The 20,854-nt window shown below is 48.1% G+C and overlaps 7 protein-coding genes; 3 read left to right on the plus strand and 4 right to left on the minus strand.

The window, feature by feature from the left end:
* The first annotated feature begins 3,208 nt into the window (after window positions 1–3,208).
* GSTUM_00005671001 (uncharacterized protein) lies at window positions 3,209–5,248 on the plus strand. XM_002837769.2 has 2 exons: window positions 3,209–3,452; window positions 3,892–5,248. Exon 2 carries the CDS (start codon window positions 3,938–3,940, stop codon window positions 4,946–4,948), a length of 1,011 nt encoding a protein of 336 aa, XP_002837815.1. The 5' UTR covers window positions 3,209–3,452; window positions 3,892–3,937; the 3' UTR covers window positions 4,949–5,248.
* Window positions 5,249–5,858, plus strand: GSTUM_00005672001 (uncharacterized protein). XM_002837770.2 has 1 exon: window positions 5,249–5,858. The coding sequence occupies exon 1, from the start codon at window positions 5,556–5,558 to the stop codon at window positions 5,766–5,768; it is 213 nt and encodes a 70-aa protein (XP_002837816.1). The 5' UTR covers window positions 5,249–5,555; the 3' UTR covers window positions 5,769–5,858.
* Window positions 5,859–6,718: 860 nt separating this feature from the next.
* On the minus strand, window positions 6,719–9,442 carry GSTUM_00005673001 (uncharacterized protein; the record flags this gene model as incomplete). XM_002837771.2 has 10 exons in its annotated part: window positions 6,719–6,970; window positions 7,070–7,195; window positions 7,309–7,403; window positions 7,521–8,029; window positions 8,078–8,214; window positions 8,263–8,344; window positions 8,392–8,632; window positions 8,685–9,033; window positions 9,094–9,291; window positions 9,359–9,442. 10 exons carry the CDS (start codon window positions 9,440–9,442, stop codon window positions 6,941–6,943), a joined length of 1,851 nt encoding a protein of 616 aa, XP_002837817.1. The 3' UTR covers window positions 6,719–6,940.
* Window positions 9,443–10,264: 822 nt separating this feature from the next.
* GSTUM_00005674001 (uncharacterized protein) lies at window positions 10,265–11,594 on the plus strand. XM_002837772.2 has 3 exons: window positions 10,265–10,685; window positions 10,759–10,823; window positions 10,897–11,594. The coding sequence occupies exons 1-3, from the start codon at window positions 10,320–10,322 to the stop codon at window positions 11,495–11,497; spliced, it is 1,032 nt and encodes a 343-aa protein (XP_002837818.1). The 5' UTR covers window positions 10,265–10,319; the 3' UTR covers window positions 11,498–11,594.
* A 447-nt stretch (window positions 11,595–12,041) lies between these two features.
* On the minus strand, window positions 12,042–15,562 carry GSTUM_00005675001 (uncharacterized protein; the record flags this gene model as incomplete). XM_002837773.2 has 7 exons in its annotated part: window positions 15,096–15,562; window positions 14,981–15,031; window positions 14,734–14,929; window positions 14,239–14,681; window positions 13,430–14,181; window positions 13,122–13,372; window positions 12,042–13,075 (listed from the first exon to the last, which is right to left on the minus strand). Exons 1-7 carry the CDS (start codon window positions 15,375–15,377, stop codon window positions 12,042–12,044), a joined length of 3,009 nt encoding a protein of 1,002 aa, XP_002837819.1. The 5' UTR covers window positions 15,378–15,562.
* Window positions 15,563–15,926: 364 nt separating this feature from the next.
* Window positions 15,927–17,583, minus strand: GSTUM_00005677001 (uncharacterized protein). XM_002837774.2 has 6 exons: window positions 17,404–17,583; window positions 17,235–17,306; window positions 17,085–17,119; window positions 16,911–16,988; window positions 16,299–16,777; window positions 15,927–16,244 (listed from the first exon to the last, which is right to left on the minus strand). Exons 1-6 carry the CDS (start codon window positions 17,415–17,417, stop codon window positions 16,194–16,196), a joined length of 729 nt encoding a protein of 242 aa, XP_002837820.1. The 5' UTR covers window positions 17,418–17,583; the 3' UTR covers window positions 15,927–16,193.
* Window positions 17,584–17,921: 338 nt separating this feature from the next.
* On the minus strand, window positions 17,922–20,288 carry GSTUM_00005678001 (uncharacterized protein; the record flags this gene model as incomplete). XM_002837775.2 has 7 exons in its annotated part: window positions 17,922–18,330; window positions 18,395–18,609; window positions 18,665–18,872; window positions 18,930–19,073; window positions 19,134–19,673; window positions 19,741–19,902; window positions 20,176–20,288. The coding sequence occupies 7 exons, from the start codon at window positions 20,286–20,288 to the stop codon at window positions 18,150–18,152; spliced, it is 1,563 nt and encodes a 520-aa protein (XP_002837821.1). The 3' UTR covers window positions 17,922–18,149.
* Between the last annotated feature and the right edge of the window lie 566 nt (window positions 20,289–20,854).

The raw sequence follows: 20,854 nt of genomic DNA on the forward strand, positions 1-20,854 counted from the left end.
TCTGTTGGTAAGGAAGGGAAGGCATGTATAAAAAGATATGCATTACTATGATTAACTTACTTATTCTTGAGAGAGAGGAAATTGTTTTTTGAGGTTTAAGGAAAGTTGTTACTTGTAGCTGATGGGTTGAGAGAAAGCTTGTATAGATTATCATACTCAGAAAGAATGTATAAAGATATCACCTTATAGGTAGGAGGAATATCATACATGGTTGAGTTGAACATACTTGAGCACGTAAAGTAGATCATGATATTGGTGAGTAAGTAGATGGGACTTGGAAGTTCAAAATGAATTATCTAACATGTTAGACACTAAATTTTAGTATTTTCTCCAGTTTATTACTAATATTATATTAAATAACGGGTATTAAAACTGTAAATTGAATGAATGAGAAATTGAGAATAGTACATAAACCAGGCAATCAGATATAGGCTGTTTCTTTATCAATCTTTATATATATGTCAAGATCATATACGGTATCTTATGCTTGTAAATCTAATAGGTATAGAGATAGTAATGGTTGGGAACCCAGATGAGACCTATGATACTTAGATATTGAAAGTATTTGTACTCTGCAGGGACTCCAGTCTTTAGTCTGTGAATAATTCAAAACATATATAAAGAAAACCAAGTCCAAAAGATGTCAATAGAGAGTGAACTATACTATGAGGAATGGAGCTAGTGGATTATATGAAACCTACAAATAAACCTTTTAACTGCTAGATGTGGACATTTTACCTTTAGTAGTTTAACAGCTATGATAGAAGAACTTTATATCACTCAAATGATTACATCGATAAAGGCTTCAAATGGAGAAAGGAAAAGAAGAATAAAAAATCTACAATGGTTATAGGAAAGTATGATATCCGTAAAGACGATCAGGTCAGAATTAACCTCCATACCATGTCAAGGTAGTCACAGAGCTCCACTAAGCTCATCCTGCATCTCACACTATAGCGAAGACTTTATATCGCGAGCTAGTCGGTAGAATATATGTGTATAAGTGATTGGGTAGAGAGGAGATAGATGGACAAGTAGGTGAAGTAGGTACAATTATCACACAACGTTATGTTACAGCTGTACCCTGTCGGCCCGCGAAGCAATTTTCCTGCACGTAGGTATTGTACAGTACTTGTATGTAGGTGGTAGAAGCCGGGGGAGTCATCGGAAGCTTGATGGGCATAGCGCCACACCGTATCATACTGTACCTGTATTGTATTCTCGCTGTAAGTTACTGAACTCTGCGACATTGCGGTTTGCACGGCACGCTAGCGTAAGTTACGGTAGAATTGCCCATCCGGGTGAGTAGCATGGGTAGGTTATTATCCCATCGCTAGTGAATTAGAAACCTCCATACGATGCGAAACCCCCGGTATATATTATATGTAAAAAAAAATATGTATATATATACCCTTTCTAACCTTACATCCAATCCCGAGCGAAAATGGACGGGAATGAGGGTAATAGGAAGAGAGAGAGGGGGAAGGGAGGAAAATACAATACTCGAGTACAATACCGGCAAAGTAGATCCCGGAGGCGATCGCATGTGGAATTTGCGGGTAAATAATTTAGTTGTTGTCTTGGTTACCGTGATTGATTGTCGCCGGTCCCGGGGTGGGTGGTGAGCTCACCCGGGGTTTTTCTTTTGTTTTGGGTTCGGTTTGGTTGGCAAGGGGGTGGGTTGCTGTTGTTGGTGATGTCAGTGATAGGTAGAGAGAGAGAGCAGAGGCAGGGTTAGAGAAGGTTGTTGGGACAGGGGGAATGAGTAGATTCTCGTTGTAACTGAGGTTCCCCCGAACATTAGCTTGCCAGTACGATAGAATACGAGTAGTACTTCAATCAAGCTTTATCCCCAATTCTTCCTCGATGCCTACCGGTGAGGTAATGTGCAATACCGGTACGATACCGTACGGGTACAGTACTGTACGAACGAGTACTCTGGCAAAATTATCCAAACGCATCATGACATAAACCATGCGCAGCCCGTCAACGAATCAACGATCCCCAAAAAAGCGCTCGTTTTGTTTCGATTTGTTTCGTTTCGCTTTCCGAGGCGCCGATGCAGTGCGGTACAGTACTATACACTCTCAGTCACGGTACGGTGGGGGGCATCGATTTCTCATACAAGAGAAAAAAACGATAAGGAAATTCCCGGCCAAGCCCGGGAATTACAGGGAAACAATCCCCTACCCTTCCCGAACTCACTCACTCATCCACTCACTCGCTCACGTTCATCCCATCGTTTTTGTTTTTGTTTTTTCTTTGTTGTCTCCCCGACAAACGCGAAACAAAATTTAAAACTAATCCCGGTACCGGTATTATCAGTGCTGTCGAGCAGAGAGTTTGGAACACTTTGTGTGGGAAATCGCCACCCCTAGGCGTCCGACTTCAACCCAAGTCGCGCGAGTACGTACAAAAGCGTGATTTTGCCCCGGTTGGTTGACTGGTAGTGCTGATGCGAGAAGAACGAGCCCGTGTTATGCATGCTACGAGTACTCGTAATGCTATGTTTTGTTCAAGTAATCGAATGTGCTATGCATGGTGCAAAGTATGCTACCGGTACGAGTAGGCTCTGCTGCCGGTAGCTATGCTATGCTTTTGGTATGGTACCAAACGAAAAGGCCGCAAAAGTGAGAGTCAGAGGGGAAAGTCAATCATTTATATTATTAAATAATGAAGGCAAAGCAAAGCATGATACCGGTATCTATGCCCTGCGTTTGGCAAGAGTGAGGAGTTAGAGCATGATACGGCACCCGTACCCTAGCTTACAGCCAACCAACCAATGAATTAACCAACACATTCACCATAAAGCGGGAGAAGGATAGAGAGAGCAGCCAGAGAGCCATGGACTTTGGTCACGAAAGGGTGACGCATGCATAGGGGGAGGCTGTTGTTGATTCTAGATTAGCATGGCCCATGTCCACTGGCATAAGCTACGACAGGTCAGTCTTCCAACAAGAGCTGTGTGTGGGTGGGTGGGTGTAGACAATGTGAGTGCGTGTGTCCTGCCTGTCCTGTTCTCGCACCGGCTGGCAACGTGAGATTACTCGTACAGTATCTGGCAGAAGAGAAAAGAAACAGGCCCAGCCCAACAAACCTGTTAACTCGTGCCTATCATACAATATTGGGATGTCATAACTCTTCCTTTTCATTTCATTCATTCATCAGGAAGTGTGTACGTAGAGTCCCATTGCCCGCCCTGCCCTGCCCCCTTCTATAACTTACTGTATCATACCCCCCCCCCCCAATAACCTCTTCATTCCCTATCATTTGGTACGGGTAGCTCTTTTTGGTTTCACCCTTCTCATTTTCCTTTTCTTGGTCCCCTTCTTTCTGTCCTTTTCTCTTCTTCTTCCTTTCCTTTCCCTTTCCTTTCCTTGTCACTTTGTTTTTTCTTGAGCATAACAACGTTGGAACTTTTTCTATCACTCTAGCCATTATCCTTTATTAAGGTGAGCACTTGTGTTCCTTTGTCCCCTTGTTACGGTTGATGTTTTTGGGCGTTGTCGGTCGGTTGTCGGTGGTTCTCTCTATTCTTCGAAGCTTCGCTTTGAGGGTTAGAGAGAAGAAAAATCAGGAACCTTTCTTTAGCCGTTTGATTTTCTTGCCCTGCTTAGCTCTGCTTGATCTGTTTTATTTGGTGCCAGTCTGGTTTACCATGGGTATGATGGTAGCAGCGCGTGTGAGCTACGCTACCTAAAATTACCTACACCTGCCATCTCTACCTCTCCTCCCTACCATGTGACTCACGAAGAGCAGAGCAAAGTAAAGGAACCCAAAGAAAGAGCTGGAAGAAGAGAAAGAGATGGGGGAAACCGAAAGAAATTTCACCATGCCACAGATCACTTGATAAAATGGGGAGAGAATCTAGCTGACTTACCCATTCACCAGAACTCCCAAATCCTTTCTTCTTCTCCAAGAAACTCTACCACCCAGCATGGCCACCATCACCACCACCACTGCAACCTCCATGTCCGTCGCAATCCCGACCTCCCGCCCCCACCGCGGCGGCAAAGCAACGGTGTCGGACAACAACGCGTTCACGCTCCCTGAGCCCTACTCCCACTTTCCCACGCCGCCGAACTCCATTTCACCGTCCCTGCCACCGGTGCCGAATCCCGTGACTGCATCCGCGGACTCGGACATTGACGTTCCCGACATTATTACCACGACTAGCACCACTCCTGTTCACCACCAGCTCAAGGCAGCACCTGGAACCTCGTTGCTTGCTGAAACAACGGGAGCAATCACTTCGTCTCTTCTAGCAAAATACCACCTCCCGGAGATCCTGCTCAAGCACGGCCCACTGGCCATCCGGCACTTAACAGCACATCTGATCTCCGCGATACCGGGTTTCTCTAGTATTCCGCCGGCAAAGCAGCGACGACTGGTGGTTGGTGCATTGGAAGGGCGTGGTGGAGTGAGCGGGAGCGAGGGCGAGGCCGGCGGTGTCAATGGTGACGTCGTGTTTGACAAAGTAGGCTGGGGACGCTGGGATGCGCGCGTAAAGTCCGATCCACCGAGGTCTCATCGGGGGATATCACCAGCAACTTCTGATCACTCCAGCTTCGTGAAGACGAAGGCCGGAATTGTGGGCAGGAGTTACACTGGCGAGTCGGGCATTTTCGTGCAATCGGAGGAGGAGGGGGATGAGTCTATGGATTCAGAGGGTGTGGAGGGAGAAGAGGAGGAGGAGGACGGGGTTGATAGAATGTCATTGGATGAATCCTCGTCTTCTGAAGACGAGGAGGACGAGGACGATGGAGACGTCACGGATGAGGAAGACTGGGCTCAAATGGGCGCGGCCATGCTCAGGAATCAAGTTGGGTCGCCGATTTCTCCCACTGGTGGCGGGTTCGATAACCTTTCAACGGCATGGGGAGCTTCGGTCAGGGCTAGGGAGGAACGGGAGGCTGTAGAAGCTCTTGTTAAACTCAGTTCTGTCTGACTCGTTTTGGTTCGACGTAGTTTGTTTCCTTTCCTTTGTTTCCTCCCTTTCTTTTCCTTTTTTATACTATCTATTCGGCGTACGGGTTTCTGTTCTGTTCGGAGAAATTAAATACACGGCTGTGGGGATTGGGTATTTTTATTATTTCCTCTTTTTGGCGGGAGGGGAACTGTTTTGGGCGTTTTTCTTATATCTCTCCTCTCCTCATCATCATTCTCATCATCTGCATAAACGTTTAACTACCCTTTCCCTTCTTCCACCGTTTTTGGTTGGTCTCTGTTTAATCATTGTCGCATTACATTTCTTTTCCATGTTCCTTTTCCACTCCCATTCCCTCCCCTTCTTCCATTCCATCCCATTCCAACTCTACCCTATCCTCACAAAGAGCAAACGAAACGAAGAAACAAAAAAAACAACAAAACAACAAAACATGGCCAAGAAGAGAAAAAAAAGGAGAAAAACAAAAACAAAAACTGTGGACTCATTCATTTGATCATCTACATATCATACCCCCCCCCCTTAGATGAACTCAGGTCTTAACTGATACTCGAGTTCCATCTATCCATCTACTTTTACTTACCCGTTCATGGACATCTCTTGACTGAGAATGGCCATGTATGATATGACGTGTATGTATGATACGCCGGGGTATTATTTTTTTACTCAGCCTAGCGTTGATCAGGGCAGGGCAGGATTTCTTCCTTCCTTTCTTTTCGTTTTTTTCATTTTTTTTGTTTACGATATTTCTTCATCAAAGAGTGGAAGAGGCAAGCAGATTGCCACCTATCAGTCACGAACGTGCTCAAGCACGCATAGTTAGGACAAACCAATAAATATGTGAATAATCAGACACGTTTTATTCCCCTCCTCCCCCGCTTCCTTGTTCTATTTAATTTTATTTTGTATGATACTGTACGAGTACTGTATGTACTCTTCTCGATCTATATCCGGGACTCGGGAATTATAACCCATCGTACTCGCTAACACTTACGATGAAAGGACAGCGGGAGCGGACCACGATGACCTTCTCCATCTGTTATTCGACTGCTCGTATAGTATTCTATCATACGCACAGTACAGTACAGTGCAATACCAATCGACAGAACAATTCGCCAACCGCGGTGAAGTAGACTAAGTCCACACTGCAATAACCGTAGTCCACCTACCCCATTCCCAGCACCTAATTACCTATCATACAAATAAATTTTACCCGTGCTCTCCTACCCGCGATACAAATAGGGTACTCGGCTCTCGCCATACCCACGTGTAATGGAACTTTACGCCGGATTGGACTTTTGGTATCGGTATCATACAGGGTACTCACAGACTGCTCGATTTTTACCTGTCTGCCTGGTCTGGATGTGTATTATGATAAGTTACTCGAGTGTGTGCTATTTTAATGGGTTCGGGAAAAGTATGAGCTAGGCAAAGCCCTAACCCTTGGTACAAATACTGTACGAATTCAATGTTAGTGTGTATGATATGAGATCTGGGGAATTGTTGTGGACATAGTATCGTGTTTGCACGCGCGCCTACGGTACCGCAGTCTACCGTGCTGTACTGTACTCGTACTTGGGTACCGACCGTGGTCCGGGGTTGAGATGTGTGAGAGAATTATTTACTTTTTGCGTACGATTTTTTATTGTGCGTCAGGCTGGGTAGGCTGCCTGGTGCTATGATACCAGTACAGTATCTTACGAGTATGGTACTTTTGCTCTCTAGTCGAGCGCGGTGCGGGTATGTAATGTATGTAATCTACGCATCATCTGAATTAAATCTACCTCGTACTAGTACTATACATCCAGAGCCGAGGAGACAGCCACAAACGGTTCTGCGAATGACTTTACGGAGTGATTGCCATTGTTTTGCTTGTACCGGTACGGTACCGTACAGTAAGCGCCTACCCCTCCCCTCCCCCCTCCCCCCACCCAGCCAGTACTCGTAGACCATGGAACCGTTAGAGTCCTTAAGTGCGGTATGGCGGAAGAGAGCCTATGGTGGCGTTAGGTAGCGTTGTGCGCACTATAGACACCTCTCAGTTGGTTCCGTTTTACCGGCATTTGATTTATATACTTGTGCGTATTGAGGGAGGGGGTTAAAAAAAAAGTGGTTGTAACTTACGGCCTTAAGAACATCGCTATGTTGACTAGCTTTCATGAACATTTCTCTGTATTGCTCGATGCTAGAGTTCACCACGTCCAGACGAGTCATTACTCCCTCGCAGATTTTTTTCATTTTTTCTTCCATCTATTTTTTTTTTTTGTTTTCAGATCAATTGGTCAGTCGATCGTTATCTCGGAAAGAGGTGAAGCGATAAGGTATGAATGGTGGATAGATAGGTAACAGGGAGAGATAGTTACCTCCTTCCTCAAAAACGGTTTGCTCAGTGACATGTCAAACCCAATATTATCGTAACCCTCGACTAGTGCGATGCCCAGGTTACTCGGGGAGAATTCTTGCATTCCTCCTCTTCCTCCTCCCCCACCCCTTCCACCGCGTCCCCTGCCACGGCCTCCCCGTGATCCTCGACCCCTACCCCTACCTTGGCCTGCACCCTCTTCCTCCTCTTCACCGCCGCCACTCCTGCCCATTGGACGGGCAAAAACGTACTTTCGCTCAATGATTTTGGCAATGTGTTCTGCCATCGTAGCGTCGGTCCCGATGCCGTTCGCGTCCATGAGAGCGATTAATTCCGGCTCGGTCAGGAATCCGGGGGGGCATGTCTTGCCCTCTGTCATCGTGGCTTCCGTGGGGTTGAAGATTTCCCCGGGGGTGAAGACGGGTAGTTCTTGGGATGATGTCCATTTGTCGTAGACGTAGACTTCTAGGTAGTTCCTTTCGAGCACTACCAGGCCCGTGGTGTGGAAACCTTCCTCGCCGTATTGGAGTTTTATCGTTGTGGTTTCTCCACGGGCGTCCTTGGAACAACAAGCTAGGAAGCGTCGAACGACGAATTCATATACTCGCTTTTCGTCTGCATTCAGCTTATCCGGGGCTACATAGGCTACTGGATGGATCGGAGGGTGGGCTTTATCGTTGTGCGTGCCGTTTTTGGGCTGGGAGAAGCCGCCCTCCATAAGGCTAATACATGTCAGTCAGAGCGAAATGGTGGGTACGATATATAATTACCCTTGAGCGAATTGGCCCCAGGCGTGGCTTTGAGTCTGCTTTCCTACAAGGGCCCGGAGATCCATGCCTCTATCGAATTGATCGGTTTCAGTTCTGGGATAGCTTATGAAGCCCTGAGTGTATAGTTTTTCCGCAATCTGCACCCATCAGCACGTCCGAAAAAATTGCAGTTAGAAAATACTTACATTCATGACCAACTGAGACGAAAGCCCGAGGAATCTACTCCCTTGTTTCTGTAGCTCTACTGTGGTTAGCGGTAGTGGTTTCCTGAGGATTGTCAGCACAAGCTAGTAAGTATGTAAGGTCATTTTTACCATTTACTGGTTGGTTTCTTAACGACAGAAACCACCTTTGCAACCTTCGCAGCCAAGCATTTCTCATACATGACCATTACGGCCATTCTGTCAAATAGTGAACCCCGGTCCCAACTGAAACCAACATTTATATCGTCCCTCTTGTGTATCACTCTAATCGACCAGAAAGGCTCTGGAACGAAGTTCTTGACTCTTTTATACCTATCGACCACAAATCCTAACGTCGGGAACTGGCAGGAGCCTGTGATGGATAATATCAGAAATGCACCCATGTATTCACAGACAACACAAACCATAACTAACAACCTGCTCATCCAACCCCCTCACAGTTTGTAAGAGCATCGTTTGCCACCTAGTAAAAGCCGCCCCGATCCTGAGGTCCAATTCAATCCTAGCACGAACCGCTGCCGCCTGGCGCTCATCAAGAACCCCTGGGTGCTGAGCAGCATGCAGGATATGTGCTCGTTCGATATTTGAAAATTTTGCTCGTTTAACTTCAACCCTGGGATTACTCTTCATTGCCAGATCCATCACTTCAGTGCCAATGTACTCCCCCTCGCGATCACAATCTGTCCAGATATATAGAATTTGGGCATTCCGTGCTTCGGAAGAGATATTTGCGGCTACCTCTTTGTTTTCCGGCTAAGCTTTATCATTAGTGCCCCATTCTCTTAGCAGCAGCTATTAGGGAGGGGTACCTACAGAAACAAACTGCTTAGTAGCAGCATCGAACAATGCCGACGGTTGACAGTCCTTCCACCTCCTGAACTCATCGGCAAAGTCCCAGGATACCGTATGCCCCACTACGGATGTCATAGTAACGCTACATTCCCCCCACGGTGGGGGGAACCGGTAATTAAAGTCATAATTTTTAATATACTTGTTGCCGGTATTTCGGGTCTATCGTATCTTCATGAGTATTGTAACACATTATTGGCGTCTTCGGGGTGAGGAGAGGGAGACGAACATTCCGGATGACACCCCCGCTCAAATGCCCGGCAACAGCCTTTGCGATCGAGGGTTTTTCCGCCACACAGAGGACCTTTTTCATAGCTAGAGCTCTAGTGGGTATCGCGTGTTCTGCGGAGGGGATGAGCGTGCACGGGCGCAGATAGGAGGTATTTGGCCGAGATCTGGGGAAGACGCGAGCTTGGGTTGAGGCTCCGCGGGAGATCCTTATTAGAGGCCTTTGGGGGGCTTAAACTTGTATCTCGTTCCACGGGTTCGCGAACATAACTCGGATGCCATGCCTGGATGTTTTTGATTAGGTTAGTGCTTAGATCCGGGGTTCGTGTTGTCGGGAGGCTTAACAGAGGGGGAGGGGCAAATTGCAGAGGGCATCGTACGAGTACGGTATCACAGCTGTATGATGTACAGTGGTAGGGATTTTCCGAAACGGGAGTGAGATCCCGTGAGATGCATATTCCCAGCACAATGAACCGAAGGGGGCACTTGTCCCCTAGGGGAAGCCATCGTCGACAGTGCGAGAGTATCACCGGCGATGGGGAAACGGAACTGAGTACCTGTCTGCTGCCCGTTGGATCATAGCAATAGAAGGGCTCGCCCATATCATATCATACCGGTACTGTACTCTTCTGCAGGTTCGCAAATCCAGCGCCGTTCACTGCAACCCTTCCCCATTATGGTGCCCGACCCCCTGTCTGTCTGGGCATCCCCGGTCACATCATAATTCTAGGGAGGTGATCTCATCCAAGAAAGCCTCCCTTGGGCCCTCGCCACCCGAGCGCTCCAGTGGCACACGCAAGACAGACGACGTAGTTCTTCATATCATACTATTACCGGCAATACCGGTATAATAGCCCATCCTCCCACAAGTACCGGTATTCCTCATCATCCTCTCGCTCCAATCTCACCTCCATCTCATCTTCATCCTCATCCTCACCTCCCAGCCACTGTTACCGCAGAATATGGCCATCTCCCTCCCCCTACCAGAAGTATCTTCCCTCTCAGACACAACAGATTTCAGTAAAACTGTGACCCCCTTCCTTCACCAACTCTCGATTTCCCACATTCAACCACTCCTCACTGGCCAAGTGCCCGTTAAAGAATGGTACCTATCGACCAACCCACTAATAACCGCCGCGCACTTTGCCCTTGCGATGACCTTGATTGTGCTCGTCACTAGTGAGATCAATAGGAATTACTCCCAGGTTGATCGTTTGTGGAGTTTGTTGCCGACAATTTACATTGGGCATTACACGCTCTTTGCTCACATGAACGGATTGGATACACGGAGGCTTAACACGCTGAGTGCTTTTTCGTTGCTTTGGAGTGTGAGTGTCAAGCTGTGGCAGCGATAGGAACGACCTGAGAGTGGAATGGTGCTAATCATGATTGTGGATGCAGATTAGGCTAACCTACAATTACTGGCGTAGGGGTGGGTACAATATTGGTTCGGAAGACTACCGCTGGTACACTCTCCTCCTATACCACTACCCCCCCCCCCCACCAAACTTTTAAGGCTAACAAGCTCTTGTGTCGTAGGGAGATTGTCCAAAAATCTATCCCCCGTTGGGGCTTCATCCTCCTGAACATAGTCTTCATCTCCTTCATCCAGAACGTCCTCCTAGCTATGATCACTGCTCCGGCCTACATCCACCTCCTAGCCTCCACCCTCCCCACCGCCCCCGCCTGGTCCTTCACCGACGTCTTACTCTCCCGTAGCCTCCTCCTGATCCTATTCGTAGAGGCCTTTGCAGACCAACAACAGTGGGTCTACCAGAGTGCTAAGACGGCCTACCTCGCCACCGGCATTGTACCGCGCGGCTACACCAAAGCCGACCTCGACCGTGGCTTCGTAATTACTGGTCTATGGTCATTCTGTCGCCACCCCAATTACACCGCTGAGCAGATTATCTGGGCGCTCGTGTACCAGTGGTCGTGCCTTGTTTGCGATGAGCTCTGGAATTGGACTGGCTTGGGCGCGGTGGCGTATATGGCATTGTTCCAGGCGAGCGTTCGGCTGACGGAGGAGATTACTGCGGGGAAGTATAGGGAATATAAGGAGTATCAGAAGATGGTCAATAAGTTTGTGCCCGGTTTGGGGGCGCTTACTGGGGCATCGGGGTTTGAGAAGAAGAAATAGGTGGTTCTTGCCTTCCTACTGCCTATTCCCTCTCGTCATGTAATATAGTTTCTTCTGTCACTTGGATTCACTAGGAGTAGCAGGATTTCAGATGCCATCCTTGTACTGGTAATTCTTTTTTTTTTTTTTTTTTTACCGTCCCCTTTACATCCCCCCGCTCTTTCACCGCACGATATATATCCCGAATAGCATTGCGCTATAACCCTGGTATAAGATTCATTGGTGAAATAGTGGTGGATTCGGCTCTCCCGGCCCCTCACCTTCGTTTCACCGCCATCAAACTAGCCAGTGAGTGATATACCGTGAACACATCATAGCCCCTCACTCGGAAAATCAAAACCAGCGATAAAAAAGAGAAAAACTCCAAACGCCCAATTCTTGCACTGAATAGGAGCCGCCGTATTTACATTTTATACTACACCCCTATCCACCTACTCCTCTCCCTCTTCCTCTCCATCGCCGTCATCGTCATCCCCATCATCCTCATCATCGCTTATTTCAACACCCAACTCTTTCAACCGTTTCTATGCGGGAAGCCCAATCATTAGCCGCTATATATCTCACAAACGGCGAATGGAAAAAATACCTTATCCCCCTCCCTCTTCTCCTCCAAATCTCCCAGCACGATAAACAAGTCATCCAGCTCGGCGGCGCTCTGCTTTGCCGCCTCGTCCGCTTCCTTGCGCGCATGCTCCGCATCGCTGAGCCGCGCATCAAGCTCCTTGACGCGGACTTCTAGGGCGGCGGCGGATTCCTGGGCTTCATGGAGGATGCGCACGTGCGTGGATTGTTCCTTTATTAGTGATGCTTCGAGGGCTCTGAGAGTTGTTTCTAGGTCTTTGATCTGTGCTTCGGAGGCGGCTTGTTGCTTCGTGCATTCTTCGAGACGGGATTGTGCAGCTGTTAGGGCTTCTTGGAGGATGGTGGCTTCGGATTTTTGGCGGCGGGAGCCTTCTTCTAGGCTGGCTATGCGCTCGTTTGCTGCTTTGAGGGCTTCTTCGGATGTTTTTAGGCGTTGGTCGGATTCTCTGGCGTGTTCTTCGGATTTGCGTAGGCTCTCGTGGGCGAATAGTGCTTCTTTCTCTGCGGAGTGTAGTCTTGAGGTTACTTCTTCGATGGCCTTCTCGCCCTCTGCCTTCGCCCTTTGTACTTCGCCTGCCCGCTCTGCCTTCTCTTTCTCAGTCGCGGCTTCCGATTCTGCCACCCTCCTGCGCAAGCCTGCAACCTCACTATCTCCATATTCTTTGGCTTTCCTTGCAGCTTCACTAGCTTCCCAGCGGGTCCTCTGAATCTGACCCTCCAACCCGTTTATTTCTGATCTCGCCTTCTGTGCGGTGGCCCGTAATTCTACGTCGTACTGTAGGCGGAGGGCTTCAGTTGCCGCGTTTGCTTTTTGCACCTCCGCTGCTGCGGCTTCTTTTGTACGTTGGGATTCGTGCTGTTCTTGGGTTATTTTCTGCTCCAGCGTTAAGCATGTTGTCTGTAGTTTTTGTAGTTCTTCGTCTTTATCTTCGAGTTGGGCTTTTAAGGAGTCCACGAGTTCGACAGAGATTCCATTGAGGGCGTGGGGGATGCCGTCTATTCGGTCAGAACCTGCACATACTTATAGTGCGGGGTTACTTACTGATAGTATTGTGCGTCTCCAGTCCAGGATCTTTGTCAATAGCTCTTAATACTCGGCTGTAATTGTCCTTCAAAAAGTCAATGAATGTGTGGTCAAAATACACTTCCGGCAAGCCTATTTTTCTCTTCCGGCGGTTGGTTTCCCGGAATACTTCAAAGTCCCGAACTTGTGGATTCTCTCGGAGCTTGGTGACTTTATTTACGTAGTGATCGCGCCCCATTCGACTCGCCAAGATTGGGTGTAGAGTAGCCCTAGGCACAATTAGCATCAGATATACTCGCCAAATGGTGGGCTTATATAGAACATACCTAGGGAGCGGCGAATCCTTGTGACTAAACTCATATAGTATCCCCAAGAAAAACGCGCAGAGCCCCTGGATCAGTACATTCGAGTTACTAGACTGCTTGACAGTAGACACAAGTGACTGCACACTTGAAGCTTCATTCAAGAAGTCATCCACGGCCGGCGAATCTTCGAACAGCCACGTGCATAGCAACATCAAATACCCAATGATAATCCGTGGATCATAGTTATGTTCCAACGCAGCGACGAGATTCGCGGATATACTCTGAATCACTGTGACAACCTCTTCGCCAGCATCCGCGTCTCCCTCTTTGAAAGATGTCGCCAGGTTCTTCGCCTCCTCATCGCTATATATCAGGTGCAAGAATATCACACTCGCCAGCCATACCCTATACGGATCGCCCCGGGAGTCTTGGTCAAGGTTAATCAAGCAGGTAAGCACATTCGCAGACTCATCCCCTTGTGCGTGCAGATTAATAGCATGGTTGAGGAAGTGCAATCGAACGGGTTGATTCCCAGCGAAGTACGACTCCAAGCACCGACACGCCGCCAACCTAGCATCAAAAGCATGAATCGAAGAATTCAACAATGCAAGGTCCAACAACCCCTCAATGACGTAACACAAATCATCGGGATTATTCTGTTGCGCCTGCACCTCCGGTAATATCGTAGGGTCTAGGTACTGGACCTTCATCTGAGCAAAGTTCTCCTGAAGCAGTGAGTTCTCATGAATGAGGTCCGCGACTGTCCTCAACGCCTGTTGCCCCATCAGTACGCCCCAAAACCAATGAGACAAGTGGGGAGAAAAACATACCTCCGCGCGAACCGGGAAATCACTAAACCCAGAAAATGCAATAACTAGCATAAGATGCAATATTCCCGCGCCGAAAAACGCATTCTGATTCGCCGCGGCGCCCAATCCGCCCGGCACCACAAACAACCTACACACTCTCATTGCATACTCAATATTCGTATCACTCTGTCCCTTGGCGTAGGACGGCACCGGCTCCTGCGCGAACTGGAAGAGCTTCGCTAACCGGGGAACGCATCCCGTTTCTCTAAAGTAGCTCTGGTTCGAAACGTTGAACGATAGTAGATTGTTTAGTAATTGAAGGCAATCCTGGACTATGATGCCTCCGTCGACGCCGCCTTCCAGCTCTATTATCGAGAACATCCGCTCAAAGGCGTTTTCGAAAGCGATTAGTTTCTGTATGTCCGTGTGGCCGTTCGAGAGGTTTATTATTAGGAGTATGCCCTCTGGAACGGAATTAGCGGCCTGCAAGATCAATGTATTGGAGGGAGTATCAACCATTACGAATAGCATCTCGCTTATCGTCAAGTGCAGAAACTAATCTCGAGATCCCAAGGGGAGCAGTGAGAATACACTCCTGTGTTCTGGACGGCCGATTATTCAATATCGCAACAAGCAACTGCAGCGCATAAAGCCTGATGTAAAAGTCGGAATCCTGGACCAGCTCAATAAGAACCGTGATGTTCTCTTGTTTCTACCCCCCCCTGGTTAACCCTCCTCCAAAAAACTGAGGAAAAAAGCCAACCTGAGTAAACTCATCCGTAAGCCATAGCGCAATATCCTCACTCGATTCCGACTACCCCCCCCCACACATTAGCCCAAGTCCCACACAGGAGGTATGATATATGATGGGGACAAACATTCGACTCATCCTTAACAAATAACAGCAACAACGTCTCAAGCACAACCTTGATGGTATCTACATCCTCCGAATCTTTCGATAGTGTACTAATGAGCCCCCGTAAACCCCCGGATGCTACTGTTTCCTTGTACTCCCGAGCGAAGCTCCTCAGGCCCATTATCGCGGCGCGCCGATCCTCGAGGAGCGTGCTTGTAGACAAGCGCAGGCATAGTGTTTGGATGGTCGATGTGGCGTCTTGCTTTGGGGGAGCTTGGGCTTGGAGGATGCCGAGGAGTGACATTGAGTGAGTGGGGCAATTGTCGTGGTGAATTGTCTTTTTGTGGGATTGAAAGTTATGTTAGCATGCGGGACATCGATTGCCTTGAGTTGTTTTGCTTCGCAGGGGAAGGGGGAGAGGAAAGTTAGATACGGTGATGGTGGCGGTGGTTTAGTAGGGATGAGTTTATAATTATTCGACGTGGAGGTTGCTGTCGTGTCTCAAATTATGAAGTTTGGTACAGTTGTCGTTGCTGCGGCGGTGGCTGCTCTAAGGGTCACAATATTCTATTCCCTGTTTCAAGAGTCATGACAGCAAGCAATCCCCTCCTTAAATATCACTAAGAACTTCGAAACATACAAGGGAAACATGCACCGGAATACTGCTTTTCCCCATTGCTCCATTGCAATCCCGTCTTCTCTTACAAGAAAGCGCGAACTTTACCAACTATCTTATTTCTTTCCAACATCTCATCTAGAGTATGCCCTTCCCCCAATTACCCTCCATTTCACAAACAAGCATCCTCCACCAAACACTGGCAAAATACCAGGCCACGCTTATAGCACTACTAAGAAAGAACGAAATCACCTTAGTTCGAAGCGAATCTGTGAGAAAATACAATTTTACTAATTGAAACCCCTGGGCGGCGAAAGTAAGAGTCAAGGAATAGAATAGTCGGAGAAAGGAATCACTAGGAAAAGGGAAGAAAAAGAAAAGTGAAAGTAAGAATGTATCCGTTGAAAACGATGTTACTCCACGCAATGGTAAGCCTGCCGTGGATCTTTTTTTATCCCCCCTCAGCCATCGCTTAAGCCCAAGCCCACATTGTAAACATCCCATCTAGAATGTCTCCAGGTCGTCGCCCTCCTCAGCCGGTATTTCGAATCCATCCTTCTCGATGTCAGCGTACTCTTGAATCGTTCCATGGTCGTCGGGGGTTGTCACCTCTGTGGAGTACAAGATCGCCTGGATATGCTTGACCAGGCCGTCCTCATCCTCTTCAATCTTGGGATCCTGCTCGACAGCCTGCTGAATTAACAATTCAATATCCCTCAACTTGCTAAAGTAGAAGTCCCTCTCGCGCTCGAGCCCGGTAACATTCTCCTTCAACATGCTATTTTCCTGCTGGAGCGCGGCAGTGCTAGCACCACCGAGGGGAGTTCTGGTTCGGGCACCGCCAACCGTCGGGGTAGTTCCACGTTTCGCTGCGGCAGAAGAGGTATTGGCGCGGGCGGCGGGAGGATGATTGCCGCCGACCGAGCCCGCACCTTTTCTGCGGGAGAGCGCATCGTAATCGCCGCCAGGATAGTACTGATCCCAATACTTCTTCGTCCATTGCAGAAACTCAAGATTGTCCTGGAACTTGCATTTGACTAGACGCTCGACGGGAATAGGTCTATCAATTCCTTTTGAAGAAAAGACGGCTGAACAGCAATACAGCACCCCCGAAAAAGAAAATTCCCGGGGAAGCAAACCCAAATGTAAGCGAATTTTTCACCAAACTAAACGGTAAGAAATAAGTAGAAAAGAACACGGAGAGACTAAGTGAAACCGTACAGGTAAGAATTTTAAAGTTCTGAAGATAGGCGTATTCGGTATTGACGTTGAACTTGACTTTCTGCATGGGAACATCGCCTGAATATAGGAAGTAAGCTAGAGTTCCAAGCTTTTCACACACTCTCTTCTCCCCGTCAAACAGAGGAGGGGGGGAGTATAGGACTCGCTACTGACCAAAAATAGAGTCAAAAACCTGGCATAGCGCGGCACTGTTTAGGAATCATCGCTGTCAGTCGAAACAGTTTCCCGAAGCAAGGAACAAGCTTCCTTTCCACAGAAAAGGGGGGGAGGTGAAGGAACAGGTGTTGCTCGTCGGTGACATACCCGGTTCCACATTGCTCTATACGTGTAATGTTAAGCTGCAGGAGGCCGTTTAACCAGTTGAGAAGTTCTTGCCTAGATCGACGTTAGCACAGTGATTGAGGCAATGGTGGAAGTTTGGTCAGTATGGATATTTTTTTTCTTTCTCCTCACTCCCGGGGGCATCCTTTACCTTGATTCGCCCATGTTGTATAGAAAAAAGTCAAGAAGTGAGGAAAGGTAAGGTATAGGTGTTCGTTGGGAAGATTGAGGAAGAATTATTTTTCTTAACGATGGTCCTGTGAGGAAGCGAGAGCGAGCGCAGAAAAATGTTCGGGAGAAGGCAATGGTTGTGTTGCGAAGTGAGAGCTGCAAGAGGGGTTCGTTGATGATGGACTGAAAAAGAAAGCTTGTGCAAAGACCTTGCGTTTGTGTTGCCCCCTCCACTGATTTCACGTTGTTTATCGCTCGCCAAGACGATGGGTGGTTGCTCAGTAGAGCGAACCCCACCACGACGAAAGCCGCACCTGTCGGGTCTGCTTAATTGAGATGGGAGTACCCGTACGAGTACTCGAGTACAGTACAAAACCTGTCATTCTACCCCCCTTACAGAGCCATCTGTAATAAGTTTTCAGCATAAATCGCAGCTTTTTTTAATTCCGAAGCAAACGACCAATTCATGATGGTATCCGCCAAATTATATATCATGGACCTCAACGAGCACAGCTTATCATTTTTTAACCTTCTCCATCAATTTAATACATCAAAATCCACTTCCTTGTGTCCTTGAAGGGCTCGCCTCCTCTATCCTGTCTTTACTACGGTATCGTTATCGATAAATTATCATGTCAAGCCTCGGGTGACCTCCTACCCAACTTGACAGCAGTGCCCCTTCTCAAGAACGCTCTCGTCACTATCCGAGAGTGTATCACTACTAGCCTAAGCGGGTGTACTATTGCCACTAGGCTCAGGTGCGCCACCATAATTACCACCACTAACAGACTCAAGGGTAAACGGAGAAGCTGTGGGTGCATCCAGAACCCCAAGTTCTTCGGGGGTGAAATACTTGGGCAAGATTAGGGTGCGGGCAGGAATTAGCAGGAGAATGAACACCGGGAAGCTGCATACATCAATCGGTTAACATGAAGTTCTGAACATAAGCGGTTATTGGGAGATGAACATACCCAATAGCAGCAATAGTTTGGGTGATAGCAAACGTAGCTCCGAATCCTATGAGCTCAAGTGCCACAAACGCCCAGACAGCTCCCTTCCTACATCTCTTCAGCGGCTCCTCGCCAAAAGCCAAGGAGCTATCGCTGAGCAGGAATAGAAGCTTCAACACGATCCCGTTGCTTTCGAGTGCTTGAAGGCCCATGACGAAGAAGAGTCCGGCAAGAACCTATATCAACCGATGAGCAGATGTTTTACAGAGATGTTATATAAGTTCAACCTACACCCTGTGGAATCAGCGCAAGCACCACAAGCAAGGGCCCCGTCATGGTTCCTAAGATCAAAAGGCCCTGTGCAAGATTGCTAGCCCGCTGTTCCACAACGTGATCAACAACGACCTCCACCTTGCCTTTATTCTCCTCCGCCCCATCCGTTCGCCGGCGAGTGACGCACAGAGATGCCGTATGGAACGGAGCTTGAGGGATAAGACCACTTGACTACTTATTAGCACGCTCTTGCTTACTAATATCAGAATTAGAAACAGCATACTTAGGAGCTGGGATCCCCAGAACCCCCGAAATCCCCGTCGTAATCCCGAGCAAGAAAATGTCCCAATGAAACCCCGCCGGCTTCTTCAACGGAAACTCCGTGCCCTGGGAAATCAGGCTCGAGACATTGTGATCAAAATAGAACCTGTACCCTCACCATCAGCCCGGCCGAGCCATACACCCATAAACACATCCAATCACTCACAAAATCGTCAATAGCAGCGCAAACGGGATAGCCAAAAACACTTGCCCAACACTGATATCCCAGAAATGCACCAGCCACCCACGCTCCGTAGTGGGGAAGAAGGCCTGTGAAACTGGCAATCTTTCGAGGTCCATATGCTTAATTTTACCGAAGTACTGGTAACCTGTGAAGAACACGATTGAAAGTGGGGTTCCATAGTCCTTTAGGAAGACCCTGACCGGTTGCCTAAAGAGGTTGCTACTGCCGAGCCAGGAGCAAGCATACCCAGACATTAGGACTAGCAATGAGATCGAAATCGACAGATGCGCCGCTGCATCTCCTGCGCGCCATTGCAGAGCAAGGACCTGAATGCCTTTCTGCAGGTATATGAAAGCGACATAGAACCCAAAAATATCACAGGAAAACCTCGTAACCCATTTAACAGCATTGCAAGCATTCGTTATGGCTAGTGCAAAATGCATGAGCATAGACCATAGACAAATCCAGCACATGAACTGGAAATACGGAATCCCTCTAGGTGCTACGATAGCGTATACAGTACTGCGAAATGGTCGCACCGACTCCCATCAGTCAATTCTTGGGTAGAATGGAGCTAGGGGAAACTTACTAATTAAACACAGTGATAGGCCCTGTAACGCCAACAATACATAACGGCTGCGCAGCCAGGAAACTAAAGACTACCGCACCGAGTACAGATGCGAGCAGAACTTCATTGACGCCATAAGACATCTTTGTTTTTTCAAACCTACACCACCAACCTGTTAAGTACCTCCTCCCACATCGCAACCCACCCACTAAAAGAACGAGCAACCTACATATCTAAAGAAAACGCCAAGGCCGGAAGCACACTTTCTCGAAAAATCAGTCACTCATTCCAAAACCCACTGATGGGAGTAGCAGAAAAGGGGGCGGGGGCGGGGAAAAGCGAAGAAAAAGGTCAAGAATACTTCGCAAAAAACATATAAACTACCATTTCATCAATCAGTCACCCACCCACTCACTCACATGCCAACCCTCAGCCATATTAAGCACCAGGCGAAACTGTACGGAGGAAAGAAGACAAGACAAACCAGTACTAGGCACAATCCTATAATCCCAAGCATCCGTCCAATCCGACTTATAATAAGGCAATCGCCTACGCACGTCGTTTACCATGCCACGGAAGAGGCTAATGCGCCACCATGGCCGCTTGCGCGCTGTCGTGCCGGTAGGCACGGTGACGGAGGATGAAGGGGTGCCAGTGCGCTTGTTTCGCAAGGCCGATAGACTCACGGGATGGGTTGTCATTGGGGCTTTGAGTACGTACTGTGCTGTAGCGATGGAGGGGTTGTTGCAAGTATGAGGGAGAGGGGGAGAGGGAGAATGGGGGAGAGGGAGGAAGGACTAGGGAAGGAAGGAAGACAAGTAGGTAATGAACGAAGGGATTAGACCGGGAGCCGGCCTCGTTACCGGGACCGATATTGGCGTTTGAGCCCCACCGTCAGCCGGGAGGTGCCCTCGAGCGTCAATCCCGGTACCGCTTTTGGTTCCGTTGCTCTTATAGGCCGTGATCGTACCTAAATCGGACTTCACTGTCGTTGATGTACAGGGGGTGGAAAAAAGTAATGCGACACTCGTACAACACAAATCTCTGTACATCAACATTCTCGACAATGTATAGACTACCTCATTCCACAACAACATTTAATAAATAAAATAAGTAAAGGAGATAAAATAAAATA

Source organism: Tuber melanosporum, assembly GCF_000151645.1.
Source record: "Tuber melanosporum whole genome shotgun sequence assembly, scaffold_2, strain Mel28".
NCBI lineage: Eukaryota > Fungi > Ascomycota > Pezizomycetes > Pezizales > Tuberaceae > Tuber > Tuber melanosporum.